Source organism: Vitis vinifera, chromosome 11 (assembly GCF_030704535.1).
Source record: "Vitis vinifera cultivar Pinot Noir 40024 chromosome 11, ASM3070453v1".
Lineage (NCBI taxonomy): Eukaryota > Viridiplantae > Streptophyta > Magnoliopsida > Vitales > Vitaceae > Vitis > Vitis vinifera.
In genome coordinates, this window is record NC_081815.1 from 9,964,471 (window position 1) to 9,983,468 (window position 18,998).

Consider the following 18,998-nt stretch of genomic DNA (forward strand, 5'->3'; position numbering starts at 1 on the left):
TACTAAAGGATATAGAGCTAAGGAGTATTTAGAGTTAGTGCACATTGACATATATGTTTTAAAAAAATTTGAAAGTGATGAAAATAATTTTAAAATGGATACAATTTTGTTTACTTTTAATGAAGTGTATATCTAAAAATTATTTATATTTAAAATTTCAAGTTAATTGAAGAAGACACACAATTAAAAAAAAAAAAACTTCCAAATAATTTTTATTTTTATTTTTTTTACTTGTCCGATAAAACTGTTTTAATTAACTTAACTAAATATATTTTCCTATTTTTGAGAACAAAAAATTGTTTTTCATAATTTAGAGTCTATTTGGATGGTATTTTCCAAAATTGTTTTCTATTCTTGAGGGGGAAAAAAAACATTAAAACATTTGATAACTTTGTTCCAAAAGCACGAATAAGAATCTTTTGATCAATGTGGTCACCTAACAATTAACAAATTTACATTATGATATCATTTCTAGGTTTTATGAGGTTGTCATGTCTAACACCATGCATGTTTGTATGAATTCATACCGCATTGTTCATGTCTTCATGCAACATCATATCCATATGCAAAATCTGGTATCTATATACCATATATAATTATTTGAAAGTAAAGCTGATTCAAGATAGGTTGGTAATGAAGAATTAAGTAGAAGTTAATGGATCAATCCTCCATTGGTGCTACTTGTAAAAAGTCTCTACAAGTCATTAATTTTGATAACTTACTGATATTGTTGCTACTTCATCTAAATGTGTTTCCCTTTTTCAACCTCTAAAAAATTATTTATTTTAATATATCATATTAAAATATGATCTTGGTGTGATAATTGTTATAATATTTATTTATATTAAAAAAATTATAAGTGATGCAGATAATTTTTAAAATGGAATATATTTTTTAATTTAAATGAAGTGTGAATCTAAAAATTATTATATATTTACAATATCAAGTTAATTGAAGAAAACATTCAATTAAAAAAAAAAACAAACAACTTCCTAACATATTTTTTAGAGCAAAAATTGTTTTTCAAAATTTAGTTACTAAATGCAATTTTATTTCTAAAAACATATAAATTGTTCTTAAAAACTATTTTCTAGAATAGTTTTAAAAAACATCTACCAAATAGACCCTTAGTTTCTAAATATAATTTTGTTTATGAAAACATTTAAATCTATTCTTAAAAACTTTATTAGAACTATTTCTTGAAATAATTTCCAAGCATAGTCTAAGGGTATTTTTGGGAATATTTTAATGAAGTTTTCTATAACAAAAGTTTGTTTGGAAACTCGAAATATTTTCAACATATTTTATGTTTTTTTTTAAAAAAAATAACTTTTATCCATAATACTTTATTTTTCATCATTTTTTATATTTATATAATTATTTTTTAAAATAGCTCTTTAGAAACAAGTGAAAATGTCTTAAAACAAGTAAAATGCATTTTTAAAAAACTAGATATTTTTTAAAAACATTCTTCAAAATCTGTTGTGAGAATAATTGATAACCAAATGTGTTTTTATATTTTCTTTGCTTTAAAAAACACAAAACCGCTTTTAAGAATAGTTTTGAAATATAACATAAAGGTTATTAGGGTAACCAACAAGAATTTCTTAAAACTTAATTCCTATCCATGAACATGAAAAGTGATTTAAGCCCTCTTTTATAAAGTTTTTTAAATGCTATAACAACAATTTTTAAGGATATTTGGTCAAACTCTATCACATTTATTTATTTATTTAGTTATGTCAACTTAGGAATGGTAATGGGGTGAATTGTTATGGGTGCAATAATTTGTATCTTACAAAACTAAATTATAAAAATTTATTATATTTATTTATTTATAAATTATATTTATTTTAATATAATTAAAAATCTATGTTGATGAGAATTGATTTAAAGTAAGCAAAGTGGTGTCGTGCCTAATTTGTTCTATTGTGATTCCTATATCTGTTTTCCCTTTAATAGAAAAATAGGAAGTAAAAGAAAGGAAAATCGTGAGCGAAACCTAAACCTTAAGAGTCAAAATATGGTATTGATATGATTGATAAAATTATTTTTAAAATTTTAAAAATCAGAATTCTAGTAATAGTTTATATTGACTTGTTTTTAATAAATTAATTTGACAAAAAAACTAAAATAAGTATTTTATAATTTTGGAATCTTTTAATGGGCTTCATTTTGAGGGTGGGAAAGAAATTCGAAAACATTGGGCCCCGATGGTGCTAGGCCCATCAAGCCCAAAAAAGATCCGGGCCCATGTCTTATTGGTCATGGACTCATGGTCACAATCACAGTCCCTCTCATCCTTGTTGGACTAGGAGGTGTCATTGCTCATTCAGGTTTTCTCTCTTTCTTCCTGGATGCCGCGAATCGAGACGGAATCCAAATTCCAAACATGAAAACGTAGGAATCCAATTCCTAAGGATCATAAACAGCTATGGCAAATCATTCCTCATCATACCCAATCCTCTGCGCTTCCTTCAATCAAGATACAAGGTACTACTACCCTTTCTCTTATTTCTTCTTCATTTTTATTTTTTTCTTTTCCCTATTTTTTTTAGGCTTTTTGGGAATCTTTTCTATTGAAACAAACAGAGAATTTTGGTATTTTTGAATTTCAGTTACTTTGCGATTGGCACGAGGGATGGATTCAAAGTGTTCGATTCCGAAACAGGGACTCTACGTTATGAGCGAGGCAAGTTTTTCAATACTAGTTCATATTCCTTGTTTTTATTTGTTTATTTAATTTACATTTGTTTTTTAAGTTTTGTTGAATCGAATTTTAGCGTTCAGTTAGTTTTTGTGAATCGGAAACGGATGAATTTCTGTGCTAATTTGAGTTACGTTTTGATTGAATATTACTTTTGAAGTTCAAAAGCTGTTTATTGAAGATATTGGAACAGGAATTTTGTAGAAAATTGCATGTATATGGTAACAGCCTCCCGCTCACGGTGACAAAATGATAAATGTCAAATTTATCTTTGATTTTTCATAAAACAAATGGAGCCTGAATGTATCCGGTTTATTCAATAATTCTTTAATATCTGGAAATTCCCAACTTTCCGGGTGCGATAAAAAATATTTCCCTTTTTTCTTGAAATATCATTTACTTTTCTTGGCTTTAATTTCATTTTGGATTTTTGTCTGGACTTCTCCAATATTTTCCTGGACAACTCCCAATTTTGAATATATTTGAGTTTGAATATATCTGAGGCTGAATGCTATTTCCAAATGCCATTTTTGTGACTGTGCTTCCCACTGATCAGTGCTAAGGAGTTAAATAGATGATTTTTGTTAAACTACAAGGGATAGGAGAAGAGAATTGCTATATACTGCACCCCTATGATAACCCAAACACTCAAATTACAATGATGCCCTCACATAATCTTTAACACTCCCCCTTAAGCTGGAGGTTGGAGCATAGGAAATTTTAATGCTTATCTTGGAACCAAATGATAGAAACAGATTTTTTGAAATGCCCTTAGTAAATAGGTCTCCAAGTTGGTCTTTTGATCTAAAATATTGAAGTGGATTGTTTCTCATCACAACTCCTTGAATGATATGGCAATCCATTTCAATATGTTTATTTGCTCACAAAACCTAGGACTACTTGCAATATATGTAGATGCTTGACCATCAAACAGCATAATCATAGGGTTTTAGTTTCAAGACCTAGTTATTTCATAACACTTTGTATTCACATGAGCTATAGCACAATGCTGGGCCTCAACACTAGATCTGGTCATAGCATTTTGCTTCTTACTTTTCTAGGTTACCAAATTACCTCACAAAAAAGTGTAATATGCACTAACAGATTGCCTGTCAGGTTCAGAATCGACCTAATGAGCATCTGAAGAATTGAAAATATCAAGTTCGGTATGCTTCTTATACAAAATATCCACTCCAACTGTTCCTTTTAGGTATGTGAGAAAATGGCAAACTGCATCCCAGTGCACTTGTTTAGGACTTTTCATATATTGTCAAACAACACTCACAATAAAGGTAATATCAGGACATGTCATAGTTAAATATATGAGTTTTCCAACAAGACTTCTATACCTTCTTGTATCAGAAAAATCTACATCATCTACTCCTTTCAATTGTACATTAGGATCCATGGGTGTATTTACAGGTTTGGATCCTAACAAACTAGCCTTAGTAAATTTTGCATTGATATTCTTGCTAAGAGCACCTCTATACCCAACAAATATCTAAGCAACCCCACGTCTTTAGTTTGAAAATTAATTTTCAACTATGTTTTCACCTTTTCAACTCCACACAAATCACCTTCAAATACAAGGATATCAACATACAAAATTAAAATCACCATACCTAATCATGTATTCTTCACAAAGACTGAATGATCTAAGTGGCGACTAGAAAAACCAAGAGAGGTTAGTAATCCACTAAGCTTATCAAAGCATTCTTGAGGGGTTTGTTTGATCTCATATATGGCTTTTTTAAAATACACACCTTTCTTGACTCCCTCTGAGCAACAAACTTAGACTTCTTTTGGAAAATACTATATGGAAAGTGCATTTTTGACACCAAGAAGATATAAAGGCCAATCAAAGTAACCAACATCATATGTCTACAAAGAAGGAAGTCGAAATTGGCTTTTATATCAACTTGGTGTCAAAAATGCACCAACCTTTATATCAACCTTTTGTTTGCTGATGATACCCTCCTTTTTTGTGAGGATAATGTAGAGTAGCTGAATTTTTGGAAATGGATTATCATGTGTTTTGAATTGGTGTCAGGCTTGAAAATAAATCTGCAAAAAAGTGAAGTTATTCCAGTAGGGGAGACAGTGGATGTGAATAGAGCAACTTCTCTTTTTGGGTGCAAAGTAGGAAAGCTTTCCACGTCTTATCTAGGATTACCCCTTGGGGCCCCTAATAGGCATTGTGGTGTTTGGGACTCTATTGAGGAGAGGTTTAAAAGGAAATTAACTGTTTGGAAAAAACACTACCTTTCCAAAGGAGGAAGACTTGTCCTTTTAAAGAACACTCTTTCAAATCTCCCTATTTATTTTATGTCCCTTTTTATTATTCCTAGAAAAGTGAGAATTATATTAAAGAGAATTCAAAGAGACTTTTTGTGGGGAGATTTGGGAGATAGGAGCAAGATCTATGGTAAAATGGTCAGATGTTTGTAAGGCTAAAAATTTTGGAGGCTTGGGGATAAGAAGATTGCATAGCCTCAATCAAGCTTTGCTAGGCAAATGGCTATGGAGATTCTCTATTGAGCATGATAGTTTGTGGAGGAAGATCATTTGTGGAAAGTTCGGGGAGGTGGAGGGGAGTTGGACTACTGAGTGTGGAAGGAGTTATTTGGGATGAGCCTTTGGAAAGACATTAGAAAAGGGTGGGAAGAGTTTATTGCTAGAACTTCTATCCATATAGGAAATGGTAGTCGTACAGGCTTTTGGTGGGACATGTGGGCGGGGGACTTCAAGCTAAAAGATTTTTACCCTACTATTTTTGGGATAGCTTCCCATAAAAATGCTACAGTTGTAGAATCTTGCAAAAGAGAAGGGGATGAAGGGGGGTGTTGGGAGGTTCATTTTAGAAGACCTTTCCAAGATTGGGAGGTGGAGGAGGTGACCCGCTTTTTGGGTTCTCTTAACCTGTTAAAAGTGCAAGAAGGTGAGGACACTTTATGTTGGAAAGAAGATAGGAGAGGACTTTTCCGTGTCAAGTCTTATTATTGTTCTCTAAGTGGGGAGAATAATTTCGTTTTTTCGGGGAAGGAGGTTTGGGGATCCCGTGCTCCTCTTAGAACTTGCTTTTTTGCTTGGGAAGCTGTTTGGGGGAAGATCCTAACTATAGACACCTTAATGAAGAGGGGATGACAAATGGTCAATAGATGTAATCTATGTAAAGAGAGTGAAGAATCAGTTGATCACATCCTAATTCATTGCGTTAAGACAAGAGAGCTTTGGACCTTTTTATTAACCCTCTTTAGAGTGACTTGGGTATTTCTAGATTCAGGAAGAAATCTCCTTCTTCAATGGAAAGTTAAGGGGTTGCAAAAGAAGATTAGAGCAATGTGGCACTTGGCTCCCATTTGTTTGTTTTGGTGTATTTGGAAAGAGCGTAATCGAAGAACCTTCAAAGATGAAGATCTTTCCGACCAGGGTTTAAAGGATCTCTTCTTTTGGACTCTTTTTGAGTGGACTAGGGATTCTTTGGAGCTGGATTTTCCCTTTATGTTGATTTTCCTTGATACTCTTTTTTGTGGTTAACTTTGCTTTGTTTTGTTTGTTGTCTTTCTTTGGTTGAGGTGTGTTTGACTTGTTTCTATGTATACAACCTGTATATGTAGGGCGTGCCCCCTCCTTTTTTGGCGCTTATTAATGAATGCTCTTGTTGTCCATCAAAAAAAAAAAAAAAAAATCATGTCTACATATATCCCTTGGAAACTAGTCGCTTTTTCAACCTCTTAATAGTATCATTTGGATGGTATTTGAAAATAAAGACCCACTTCTAACCAACAATTTCTATTTTTCATGGTAAAGTAGTTAAACCCCATGCGTCACGGTTCTATAATACTTTCATGTCTTCTTCCATGGCTACTTTCTAGCCAAGATGAGAGAGCTTCCTGGTAAGTCTTAGGAATAGCAATAGTAGACAAAGAAGTAAAGATTGAAAAGGAAAAGAAAAATGAGCAAAATTAGGGTATTTAGATTGTGGATATTGACTAGTAGTTCTCTTACCTTTTTGAAGAGTAATGAGGAAATGAAGATAAGATGAAATCAAAGAATCAATAATAGGAGATGAACCTCCTATCAATTGTCGACAATTGAATGGTGGTGGAATGTACGTCTCAAGGAGCAATCTCAGTCATGATCATTTTCTTTCTCACATAGACTATTAAAGGTTTCTTAGACACATGAATATTGGGAGCTGATGATGCAATTGGTTTAGACACAGGAATAATGAGAAGAAGATCATTAGTTAAAGAGAAGAGTTGTGTACTAAGAGTTTCAAAAGAAAAAAAGGGGTAGATTGAAACTTTGCACTAATTAAGTACCTATTGAAAGTGGGATTAAAACGTTTCTAACCTTTTTGAGTTTTGAAATATCCAAGGAAGACATACTTTGTGGACCGAGGTAAAAATTTATTTGAACTTGTGGTCGCTTAATGCATAAAGCAAACACATTCAAATATGCATGGAGGAATAGAAAGCAATGGAATATTCAGATATAAAATAAAAATTAATTACCAAGAATATTGGATGAGAGATGGTTATTGAGAAAACAAGTAGAAAGGACAACATCACCCCCAAAACTTTTTCGAAACTTGCATATGAAAAGGATGTGAATGAGCAATTTCCAAAAGGTATTTTTTTTTCTCTCTTCTACTTCATTTTGTTCGGGAGTGTAAGAGCAAGATGTCTGATGAATAAGTCTATTATTCTCACAAAAATTAGTAATAGAAAATGTGAGAATTCTAAAGTATTATTTGAACCAAATGTTTTAATGGGCACACTAAATTATGTTTTTCTTTCTTTAAAAATGGACTAAAATACATAAGCAACTTCTTATTTGTCTTTTAACAAATATAACAAGTGACTCTAGAATAATCTAACCAAATTTAAGAAATACTTAAATCCTAAAACATTAGAAACATTGGGAATTTCCATCAGAGGCAAGACCTTTTGGCAAATTGCTTGCTTCACTATACTTTGGATTGTGTGGCAAGAGAGAAATGCTAGGATCTTTGAGGAAAAGTGGAGATCGGAAGAGATGTTGTGGGATTTACTTCACTTTTATTCCTCTTTATGGGCCTCTTGTACTATTACTTTTAGAGGAGTTCCACTTAATGTTATTCAACTTGGTTGGCTTTATGTTTGTAATATGAAGGGGTGGATAACATTGAGAGGAGTTGAGTTTAGTCTTGAGGAGTTTTGCGTATGTCTATAGTTTTCCTTGTATGGTGAAGGTGTTTAGTCTTACTTGGATCAATATATCTTTTGTTTTTTTATATAAAAAAAAAAATAGAAACAAAACATGGAACCCAAATGTTTGAATGAGCAAGATGAAAAGGATTGGAACTCCCGTTATTGACCCTAGCACCAAGAGCGGACCAATGATGTTTGCCTAACTCATAGGCTTGACACTCTAACTTGGACTCTAATATAACTGGAAGTTCCATAAATCAAAGAATGTGAAGTGGAGGGTGAGATAGTTTCATTGCATGGAGGAAACAAAAGTATGTATAGCAATTGGAACAAGAGGTGGGCCAACAAGGTAATAAATTCCAATAACTTCATACCTTCCACCAATCATCTTCTTCATTGAGAGATTTTGAAATACAAAATGGAGAGGGAAGAATGTTACAAAAAAATTAAGAGACTAGTTAGTTTGTTTATGGATAAAAGATTCACCAGAAAATTAGGAACAAGTAGTAGATAATTGGATTCATTCAATTTTATGTAGTAATTTGGATATCAATATTGTTTTAGGTTTAATTCCTAGCAATGGGACTACCGTTAGAATCTATTTAAATAAATTGTAGATTGGAATAACTTGAATAGCAAAATAAGCAAAGGGCAATGTCCAATGGAAATTAGGTTTGCAACTAAGACATAGGGTTTGGAACTTGCTTTGATACTGTCTTCAAGAACAAGGAATAAGAGAAGAGAATGTGTTTCTGAAGTACCAAATATTATATATTGTACCCCCATAATAACCCTAATACTCAAATTATAATAATACTTTCACAGATAATCTTAAACAGTTTTGAAACAATCTTGGTTATATGTTAACATATAGGTATTTCCAAAGAATTGATAATAATAAAAAAAGTAAATTTCCTATCTCCATATTTATTACCCTAACCAATTTTTTCTTAACCCTTAAAAGAGAATTTTTCCTATGCAAATACCTAGGCTTACGGTCTTTATTGCAATTATGAATCAACAACCTTTTTCTTAAAGATGATATTTAAGCTATCTACCCTAGGTTATGCATTTTTTTTTTTGATAGGATACCCTAGGTTATGCATGCTATGTTGGTCATATAAAAGAATAAAATAAAAAGTGATTCTAGAGTAGATGTGCACCCTTAGAAGTCATTCTCTTTTTAGTTGCATCTAAGATTTTTAGGTTTATACTAATCCAACCTAAGGTGAACATCCAAGAAAGGGGTGAATTAGGTATTGGCCAATTTTAACTGATTTTTTAGCTTAATGAGTGCAAATGAAAAATATATGCAATTATGAACAATAATATAGACAATGGAATATAAAGAAATAAGGGATAGAGAGATGCAAATGCAGTATTTTCCATTGGTTTGGTGCAATGCAACTTACATCCGCTCTCCTCTTGGTTCAATCCCAAGCCTAAAGGTTGCACTATGTTTAAGGCATCAAACCAAACCTTATAGCTTTGTCTACTTGGATTCTCGGTTTTGAGGGGCTTTCAACAAGCTTCAAAAGATACCTCACTTTTAAACTCCCTAAGTGATACCATACACTTGGCAAACTCTTAAGTGATGCCTCACATTTGAATTTTTTCCTCAAATGATACCTCACACTCGAGCTCATCCTCACAAGGTTACAAGATTGAGTTTACAATACTAAGAACTCCTAGATTACGATTTTACTTAATGGACACAATACAAACTAGGATTGATAAGGTGCACTAAGAATGAAATGCAAATTTAGGCTTTTTGTACTCAAAATTCTTGTCTAATGCTCAAAGGATAATTGAACAACAATTTGGAACCCTTCTCCATCTAATAAATGAAGTACAGATCCTTTATATAGGAGTTAGAAGGTCAAACTATCCATTAGACATAGTTAGGCTCTATCATAACCTTCGATTGAATTGGCTCACTAGCCATTGATTGGCAGAAGGTATAACAGGTGACCATTAGGTCACTGAGCTGGACTGATTGAGTGAACAATTTGATCGATTGAGTAAATGGTTTGATCAGTTGAATTGGTTGAATGTTGAACTGGTTGAGTGAATAGTTCAACCGGTTAAGCTTTCAACTCAATCGATGGCCATTACTATAGGATTTTGGCAAACCACCTTGACCAATTGACCTGGTGGTCAACTGGTTCTTGCTTTGTTTTTGATATCTTAATAAATATACAAGATTTAGCTCAAAAACATGGGGAACAAACCGGCTATGAACTGCTTACTATTTTGAAAAACCTTTATAAAGCTACTCTTGAACAATTTAAGTTTAGGTTTTTCTTCAAAACTATTTTCATCCAATTTATGAAAATAGAAAAACGGTTTAGGCATTTGGATAAATCAAGCCCCGTTAATAAAAATATGAAATGCAATCATAAATTAGTGGATTTACAATCTTACATTTATTAAGGTCCTGAAGATTTATCTTGAAATGAACCTTCTCCTTCTTCTTCTTGCTTTCCTTCTTAGCTTGATATATCTTCTTCTTGATGTCTCCAAGGAAATCCTCTTGCCTATCACACTTAAATGTAAATGTTAAATCCAAATCTTGTTTTGTTATGATCAAAACATGAAATTAACCAAACCTTGGTCTAACAAAGATCACCTTAAGATTTGCAAATGTTTGATGTTGAAGGGTATACTACAACAATTTAGCCTGTGCATTTTTCCTTTAACATTAGTGGAAGGAGTAGCTATTTCTCACTTGCCTCAAAAGAATTTCATGATCAACAATGAAGTTTTAATATCTTATGTTGATTCCAATATAACCTAGTGAGATGTCAAGAGCATGATCCACACAAACAATGAACCACATTCCTATTGTTGTATCTAAAATTCACAAATCGTTTGCTTACATCATCTATATATTTTAATCTGCTTGGCTTGTATATCATGTATGTTTATGAAAACTTTGCAAATGCTTTCCATCTTTTGCCCTCTGTCATTGGGTTCTTTGATATTCAAAAGCACTTGCTTCTTGATTATGTGCATTATTATTCATGGGGAAGATATATCCACTATAAGGAAAGTTCCCAAATGTTTGTTTGTTTTTTAGTTGTGTGTGTGTATGGATAGAGAAATAAATGTATTAGAAAGCACCAAACAAGGGGCTGTAACCAAAGTACACGAGCTATACAGGAGACATTCGATCAAAAGAGTAAGTTGCAACTGCCGGCAAGCAGGGAGGCCCATGACTGATCCTAACCTGTAAATAAATACTTAAAGAGATAAACCTTTCTTCTAAAGAGTCCTCAGACCAAAAAAAGTGAAATTTGAAAAAAAAATTATTTTCAGATTCTTTTGTTCTTCTGTGACACTATTATAAACTTGATAATGCCATTCTCCACACCATAAACTCCTCTTGTATGTGGAACTTCCCTACCACCTAGTTAAGATCTTCTTTACTGACTTTCTCTATGTAAGTTTAAGAAAATAATGGATTTGTAATGATCACCACATAATGATGTTACTATTTTTTGTTTTATAACAATAAAATCTTACATGATGCATGCATTAAAATTAAGGATCTTTTGAAGCATTAAAAGTTGTATAGTGAGAACGTTTAATCAACTATATAAATATTCCATATGTATAGCTGGGTCTTGCAAATATCCTTTTGATAAGATGTTAGAGACTCAACTTGAAATCAAGAATGGAACAAAAGAGATGGAAATGTCTTTTAGTGTTTTAGTTTCTTGTTCATGGTGTGAATTAATCTGAAAAGTCCATTCTGGGGGCTCTTAATTCATTGGTCATTGAGTTCTGAATTTATGAGCAAGCAATCTCAGTGCCAAGGCTGAGAGTGCTGTTCATGGGTTAATTTTGAGGGTTAATCGATATTCCTAATCATACTATGTCATAAAAAGGTCCAGGATTGATAAATTAATGGCTTTCTGCTTTTCAGGTATTAAAAGTTACAAAATGGACCGTTAATAATGTGTTCATTTCTTAAAAAATTGCAACATTTTTGTAGTACAACATTCCTTGCAAGAAAGACAACTAAATCTTGGAACAAGATATCATTCTGGATGCTGAAATAGTTTCAAACTTCAAACTACATATAGGATTTGCATCTCTTACTGTAGAAATCCGTGTTAGTAATGTGGATCTTGCAGGAGAAATACAACATTCTAATGTAATAATCTTGTTTGGTTCTATCATCATGCTGAAGCTGGAACTAGAAGTAGAATTCTTATTAAAAAAAAAGATTGTAGTAAGACATCCTAATTTTAACATACAGTCACGGGCTTGTCTAATTTTGGAAAAATTAAACTATACATTTCTTTTCATAGGCAAACAAGATTATACATTGAAAGGGCCTAACAAAAAATGAGGCACAATCCTAGTACACTTGGAGTATAGAAAGAGCACAAAAGCAAGCAAAAAAGCAATAGAAAACACAGAAAAAAAAACCTATATAGCTTAATCTTGACCCAAGCCTCAATGAAATCCATCAAGGAAAGGTCAACTCCCCAAAGGATCTTTTAGTCCATTCAAAAAGACATTTTCAGGAAAAAGACTTTCAACACTTGATCTGGATGTTTGTGCTCCTTTCATATACACCAAAACAAGCAAAGGGGGCCAAGTTCCACATTCTTTGTTATCTTTTCTGCATTCATGTTCTTTTCCAGCCTAAGAGAAGCAATCTGACAGATTTTGCAAATACCTACTGCAAGCCAAATATAGCTAGAACTAGGGATTTGATGCATTGGATAAGAGTATGAAATTCTAACTCCTTGACCCTACACAGACAACCTATTAGCCAACATCCAGCTCCTCTTCATAAGCTGATCAACTGCCAAAATATTTTCCCGAACAGTTTCCCATGGAAACAGCCATGAATGGGCCCTGTAATTCCAGATTTGCTTGATTGGAAAGTCCTGGGAGATTTCAGAAGTTAAGGAATAATATAGTAAGACTTGACAGAAAGACTCCCATTATTCACCCCAGTCTGGCGCAATCTCTCCTCTCCTAAACCACGGACACACATTGTGTGAATGTGCCAAAAAGTTCTTCTCGCTTCCCCACTCTCCCAATCATGATAGCCCCAATGAAAGCAAGTGTTTCAACCTCTCCAACCCCCTCCACTCAAAGATCCCCTACTTTAGCATTTCTTTTAGAATGCATTCTGAACAAGGAAGTTAAAGTGATCTTTGAACACAGAATCACCAGTCCATCTAACTAGACTTGGTTTTTGCCCCATTCACAATAGAGATGCTAGTCATGTGCCAAAACTCATTCCACTCATGTCTAATAGCCTCCCAAAGACGCACTCCAAAAGCCTCTCCTAACTTGTTGGATCTCCAACCACCCTCAATCTCATCAAATTTGCCATCAATAACCTGTTTCCAAAGGAAATGGTGCTTCCCAACCCCCATTACGATTTCCTAAGAAGAGCCTTGTTAAGGGTTGCTAGCCTTATTACATCATGACCACCATTATTCTTTTCCTCAATTTATGAGTTCCTATAATAATGAAAGAAACAGTGTGCTATGGTTCAATAATGTTGCAGTCATCCATCTAGTATTTTGTACTGCTATCCTATCATTTTGTGTTGGGTTTGCTCCAAAAAAGGGTATGTTTTATGGGTTAGGCATGCACCTTGTGAAATGATTAATTAGCCTTTTTCCTTTTATAAGGGTGGATTTTGTTGTTGTTGTTTTCTGAAAGAATTTGAGTTTGAATGTTACATTCACATGCCCCAATTTGGGGAGAATAAACTTTAACAATTGTAGATTGGATTCATCCTAATTTTATCTGTTTTCCCTTGCTAGCTATTGGAGGTTTCATCATTGTTGAGATGCTGTTTAGCTCTAGTCTTCTTGCCATTGTTGGAGCTGGTGAGCAGGTGCTTGGTGGTCTACTGATTTGTTGTGCTAGATGGTGTAGCCCTTTTATTAAAAGTACATTTTCCTACTAACTTCTCTTAGTTTCTGATTGATCATTTACCATGGTTCCATCTGACTCCACAGCCATCTTTATCCCCACGCCGTCTCTGTTTGTTCAACACTACAACTGGAGCTGCCCTCCGAGAACTAAATTTTTTAACTTCTGTCCTTGCCATTCGTCTAAATAGGAAAAGGTAAAAAATACTTATCATATCTTGCTTGTTTTACTATTTGTTTTCCCCAGAACAATTGCTATTTTATGAATTCAAGGCAATACTTCAGTGGTGTTTGTTTTTTTTGATTTAATTCTAAATAGAATTTAAGATTAAATAATGTTTAATAGTGTTAAGTATTAAGTTGTTTGTTTTTTTTTTAATAATTTATTTTTATTAAGTATTAAGAAGTAAAGAAAAATCAGCTTGTTACTTTTACCATTAAAGAACAAGTCAAATATTTTAATTTTTTTCTATTTAGTAAAAAAATTTAAGAAATAAGTAATAAGTTAATAAAAAGTAAAAAAAAAAAAAAACATCTAAAATTTGAAAGCAACTTGCTTTTAACAAAAAGTTAAAAAAACAAACAACATCTTAGCTTTTTTGATATACAAAGACTTCAATTTCACCCAAAAATAGCCATCTTGACATGGGTGGAGCTGTGGGTGTGAGATCTGTGTTTGACATGCTTAGATTGCATTGTATACAACTTTAATTTTTTTTTAATATAAATTTATTTACTTGTTTTAAATAACACCAATAAGTTATTTGACTCTTATCTCTATTTTAACTTCTTTTTAAATTATAATAGATAATAACAATTATCTATTATCTCATAAAAAGAAATTATAATAGATAATAACTGTTGGAAAACCGAAACTGATATGGAAAGAAATAACTTTGTAAAGCTGTAAATTATTTATTAGTTGTCAATCTTTGTATTTTTAGGAAAGTAATTGTTAGGAGTTATTCTTTCCTTTTAATCAGTGATTTAGTTTCCTAATTTGAAGGATTTGTATATGCTGTAAACTCTATAAAAGAATAATCTCAATGAAAGAAAATTATTCTTGTGAAACCCTATTCTTCAACTTGGTATCAGAGTTAGCAATTTGCTTGCCGAAATCCTCCTTCTTCCTCTCTTTCAATCCCTGTTATCTGAAACCATGTCGGATATTTCAAAAGAGTCCACTACTGTTCCTCAACCTTCTCTGAACAGTCCCATCATCACTGATTCTTCAAAAATCAGTCCTACCACCTCGGAATCTCACTCTGTCCAAATCACCACGATTCGCTTGAATGGTGACAACTTTCTGAAATGGTCTCAATCAGTTCGGATGTACATCAGAGGATGTGAAAAGATGGGCTACTTGACGGGTGAAAGGAAGGCTCCTGCAGTGGATGATCCGAACTATGCTATATGGGATGCTGAGAATTCCATGGTGATGACATGACTTGTGAATTCTATGGAAGAAGACATTAGCTCTAATTACATGTGCTATCCAACAACACAAGAGCTTTAGGAGAATGTAAATCAGATGTATTCTGATTTAGGGAATCAATCACATATTAACCCTCAAACTTGGTGAGATACGACAAGGGGAGGACAACGTCACAAAGTACTTTAACTCCTTGAAGCGGATCTGGTAAGACCTTGACCTCTTCAACACCTATGAGTGGAAATTCGCTGAGGATGGACTTCATCATAAGAAGACCATGGAAGACAATCGGATCTTCAAGTTCTTGGTTGGCCTTAATGTCGAGTTTGATGAGGTAAGGAGGAGAATCATTGGAAGACAACCCCTGCCTTCAATTGGTGAAGTTTTTTCAGAAGTTAGAAGAGAAGAGAGTCGGAGGAATGTGATGCTGGGCAAGAAGGGACTCGGAGTTGCTATTGAAGGTTCAACCTTGGTTACCACGAGTGGAGGCTATAATAAAGCTGCTGCGTTTTAGCGCAAATCAAATGAAAGACCACAGGTTTGGTGTGATTTTTGTAACAAACCTTGCTATACTCGTGAGAACTGTTGGAAAATCCATGGGAAACCTGCAAATTGGAAAGGAAAAACAGGTGACAAACCAGGCCGACCCATTATTCCTACTGCTAATGAGGCTGAGACCAGCCCCTTCACCACTGAGCAAATGGAGCATCTTCTTGCACTGCTGAAATCCAACTTGACATCCGGTACTTCTAGTATTTCTTTGGCACACACAGGTAATGAATTATATGCTCTATCTTGTCGTTTTAAATCTACTCCATGGATAATCGATTCTGGAGCATCCGACCACATGACCAATTCCTCAAACATGTTTGAATCCTATTCACCGTGTCCTGGAAATAAAAAGGTTCGGATAGTTGATGGTAATTTCTCACTTATTGCAGGAAAATGTCTAATAAAAATCTCTGAAGGAATAGATCTTAAATCTGTTCTCCATGTTCCTAAACTTGTAATCTCTTGTCTGTTAGCAAATTATCTAGAGATTCTAATTGTTGTGTTATCTTCTATGAATCCCATTATATTTTTCAGGACCAGAGCTCGGGGAAGACGATTGGCAGTGCTAGGATGATCAATGGTCTCTATTATTTCGAGGATAATTTACCTAGTAATAAAATTGCTCAAGGACTAAGTAGTATTAGTTCTCTTTCTGTTCGTGATCAAATAATGGTTTGGCATTGCAGATTAGGCCATCCTAGTTTCTCTTATTTAAAACATTTATTTCCAGTGTTATTTCAAAAGGTTGATCTTTTATCATTTCAATGTGAAAGTTGTTTATTGGCAAAGAGCCAACGAAAAACTTACATTCCAAAACCCTACTATGCATCAAAACCATTTTATCTTTTTCACAGTGATGTTGGGGGACCTTCAAAAGTAACCACAATTTCAGGAAAAAAATGGTTTGTGACCTTTATAGACGACCATACACGTCTTTGTTGGGTATATTTAATGAGGGAAAAATCTGAAGTCGAAAGGATTTTTAAAGAATTTTATAGAATGATTAAAACCAATTTCAAACAAAAATCAGTATTTTGAGATCTGATAATGGGACTGAGTACTTTAATAAAGTTTTGGAAACCTTTTCAAACGAGAAAGAAATTTTACATCAATCCTCGTGTTCTGATACCCCTGAGCAGAATAGAATAGTTGAACGTAAAAATAAACACTTGTTAGAAGTAGCACGGGCTATGATGTTTTACATGAATATTCCAAAATACTTATGGGGGGATGTCATACAAACTGCTTCATATCTAATCAACAAGATGCCTACAAAAATTTTGCAGTATACCACTCCTTTGGAGTGCTTGAAAAAGGTATTTCCAGAATCTCGAATTAATTCTGAATTACCCTTGAAAATATTTGGTTGCACTGCATATGTACACATTCCAAAAAGGTCAAGATCTAAGTTAGACCCAAGAGCAAAAAAATGTGTTTTTGTAGGATATACTCCTAATAAAAAGGGTTACAAATGTTTTAATCCCCTTACAAAACGTTTTTACACAACTATGGATGTTTCCTTTATGGAAAATGTCCCATATTTTACCAAAAATTTACTTCAGGGGGAGAAATTAGTGGAACCAAATTTTTGGGAAATTGTTGAACCTTTGCCTAGTGTAATTCTTGATATCTCTCTTGAAAAAGAAAATAAGGAAACTAAGCCTACTGAATCCGAATATGAAATTGGTCTGTTAGAAGAAGAAATACTATGAATGAAAAAAAATAGAAACAATCTTGAGTCTGTGGTTTATTCAAGGAAAAAAGTCCCTGGAAGAAGTAAAGACCAGCCGATCATCCTAGGACATGGTCAACCGAAAGCCCTGGGTAATGGCTCTCTAAATGTCTCAGGTAACCCTCCTTCTATTCCTACTCATATACATGCTTCTTCTTCTTCTGTTACTGATCTAAGTTTACCATCACACTTTGGTCTAAGTCCAAAAATATCTGCACCTGAACCCGGTTTAGGATTAGCCCCAATTGTTCCTGCACAGGACCTTGACCTTGATCTCCCTATTGCTCTTAGAAAGGGAACCCGAGCCTGCACTAAACATCCCATTGCCAAATATATCTCCTATAGTAACCTTTCTGACAACTATAGAGCATTCACTACAAATATTTCAAAACTTGTGGTACCTAGAAATATTCAAGAAGCACTAGATGAACCGAGTTGGAAATTGGCAGTGTTTGAGGAAATGAATGCCTTAAAAAAGAATGACACTTGGGAGGTTGTAGATTTATCAAGGGAAAAAAAAGTTGTAGGGTGCAAATGGGTGTTTACAATAAAGAGTAAAGCAGATGGAAGTGTTGAGAGATACAAAGCTAGACTTGTGGCAAAGGGTTTTACTCAAACCTATGGAATAGACTACCAAGAGACTTTCACCCCCGTAGCTAAAATAAATTCAATTAGAGTTTTGTTGTCCCTTGCAGTAAATTCCAATTGGCCCTTACACCAATTGGATGTTAAAAATGCATTTCTTAATGGAGACCTAGAGGAGGAAGTGTTCATGAGTCCTCTACCAGGTTTTGAAGAAAGTTTTGGAGTTGGGAAAGTGTGCAAATTGAAGAAGTCCTTATATGGACTTAAGCAGTCGCCTAGAGCTTGGTTTGAGCACTTTGGCAAAGTAATAAAGCATTATGGATATACTCAAAGTCAAGCTGATCTCACGATGTTCTACAAACATTCAAATGAAGGTAAAGTAGCCATCTTAATTGTGTATGTTGACGATATTGTGTTAACTGGGGATAATTGCAATGAACTAGAGAAGCTGAAGGGGAAACTTGCTGAGGAATTTGAGATTAAGGACCTGGGGGCATTAAAATACTTTCTTGGGATGGAGTTTGCTAGGTCCAAAGAAGGTATCTTTGTAAATCAACGGAAGTATGTTCTTGATCTTCTTGATGAGACAGGTATGTTAGGATGTAAGCCTGCTGAAACACCTATAGAGCTTAATGTAAAACTGCAACCTACAAAAGCCAAGAATGTGAAGGACCGGGATCGTTATCAGAGACTTGTTGGGAGATTGATTTACCTATCCCATACACGCCCTAACATAGCATTCTCAGTGAGTATGGTTAGTCAGTTTATGCATGCGCCTGGACCAGAGCATTTTGAAGCTGTTTACAGGATTCTAAGGTATCTAAAGGGGACACCAGGTAGAGGTCTTCTGTTCAAGTCACGAGGACACCTACAAATTGAAACCTAC

The 18,998-nt window shown here is 33.8% G+C and overlaps 1 protein-coding gene across 4 annotated transcripts in view; it reads left to right on the forward strand.

The window, feature by feature from the left end:
- Positions 1-2,287: 2,287 nt before the first annotated feature.
- The window catches only part of LOC100854449 (autophagy-related protein 18b), a 40,687-nt gene continuing 23,976 nt past the window's right edge, over positions 2,288-18,998 (forward strand). For 2 of the 4 annotated variants that reach the window (XM_059740535.1, XM_003633121.4), the window contains exons 1-4: positions 2,288-2,493; positions 2,619-2,692; positions 13,701-13,774; positions 13,899-14,008. In XM_059740535.1, coding sequence (XP_059596518.1) covers positions 2,435-2,493; positions 2,619-2,692; positions 13,701-13,774; positions 13,899-14,008 — 317 coding nt within the window. In that variant the 5' untranslated portion in view covers positions 2,288-2,434. Of the gene's footprint in view, positions 2,494-2,618; positions 2,693-2,731; positions 3,918-13,700; positions 13,775-13,898; positions 14,009-18,998 lie in introns of those variants that run through there. The other 2 variants (XM_059740536.1, XM_059740537.1) reach the window with 2 other exon arrangements.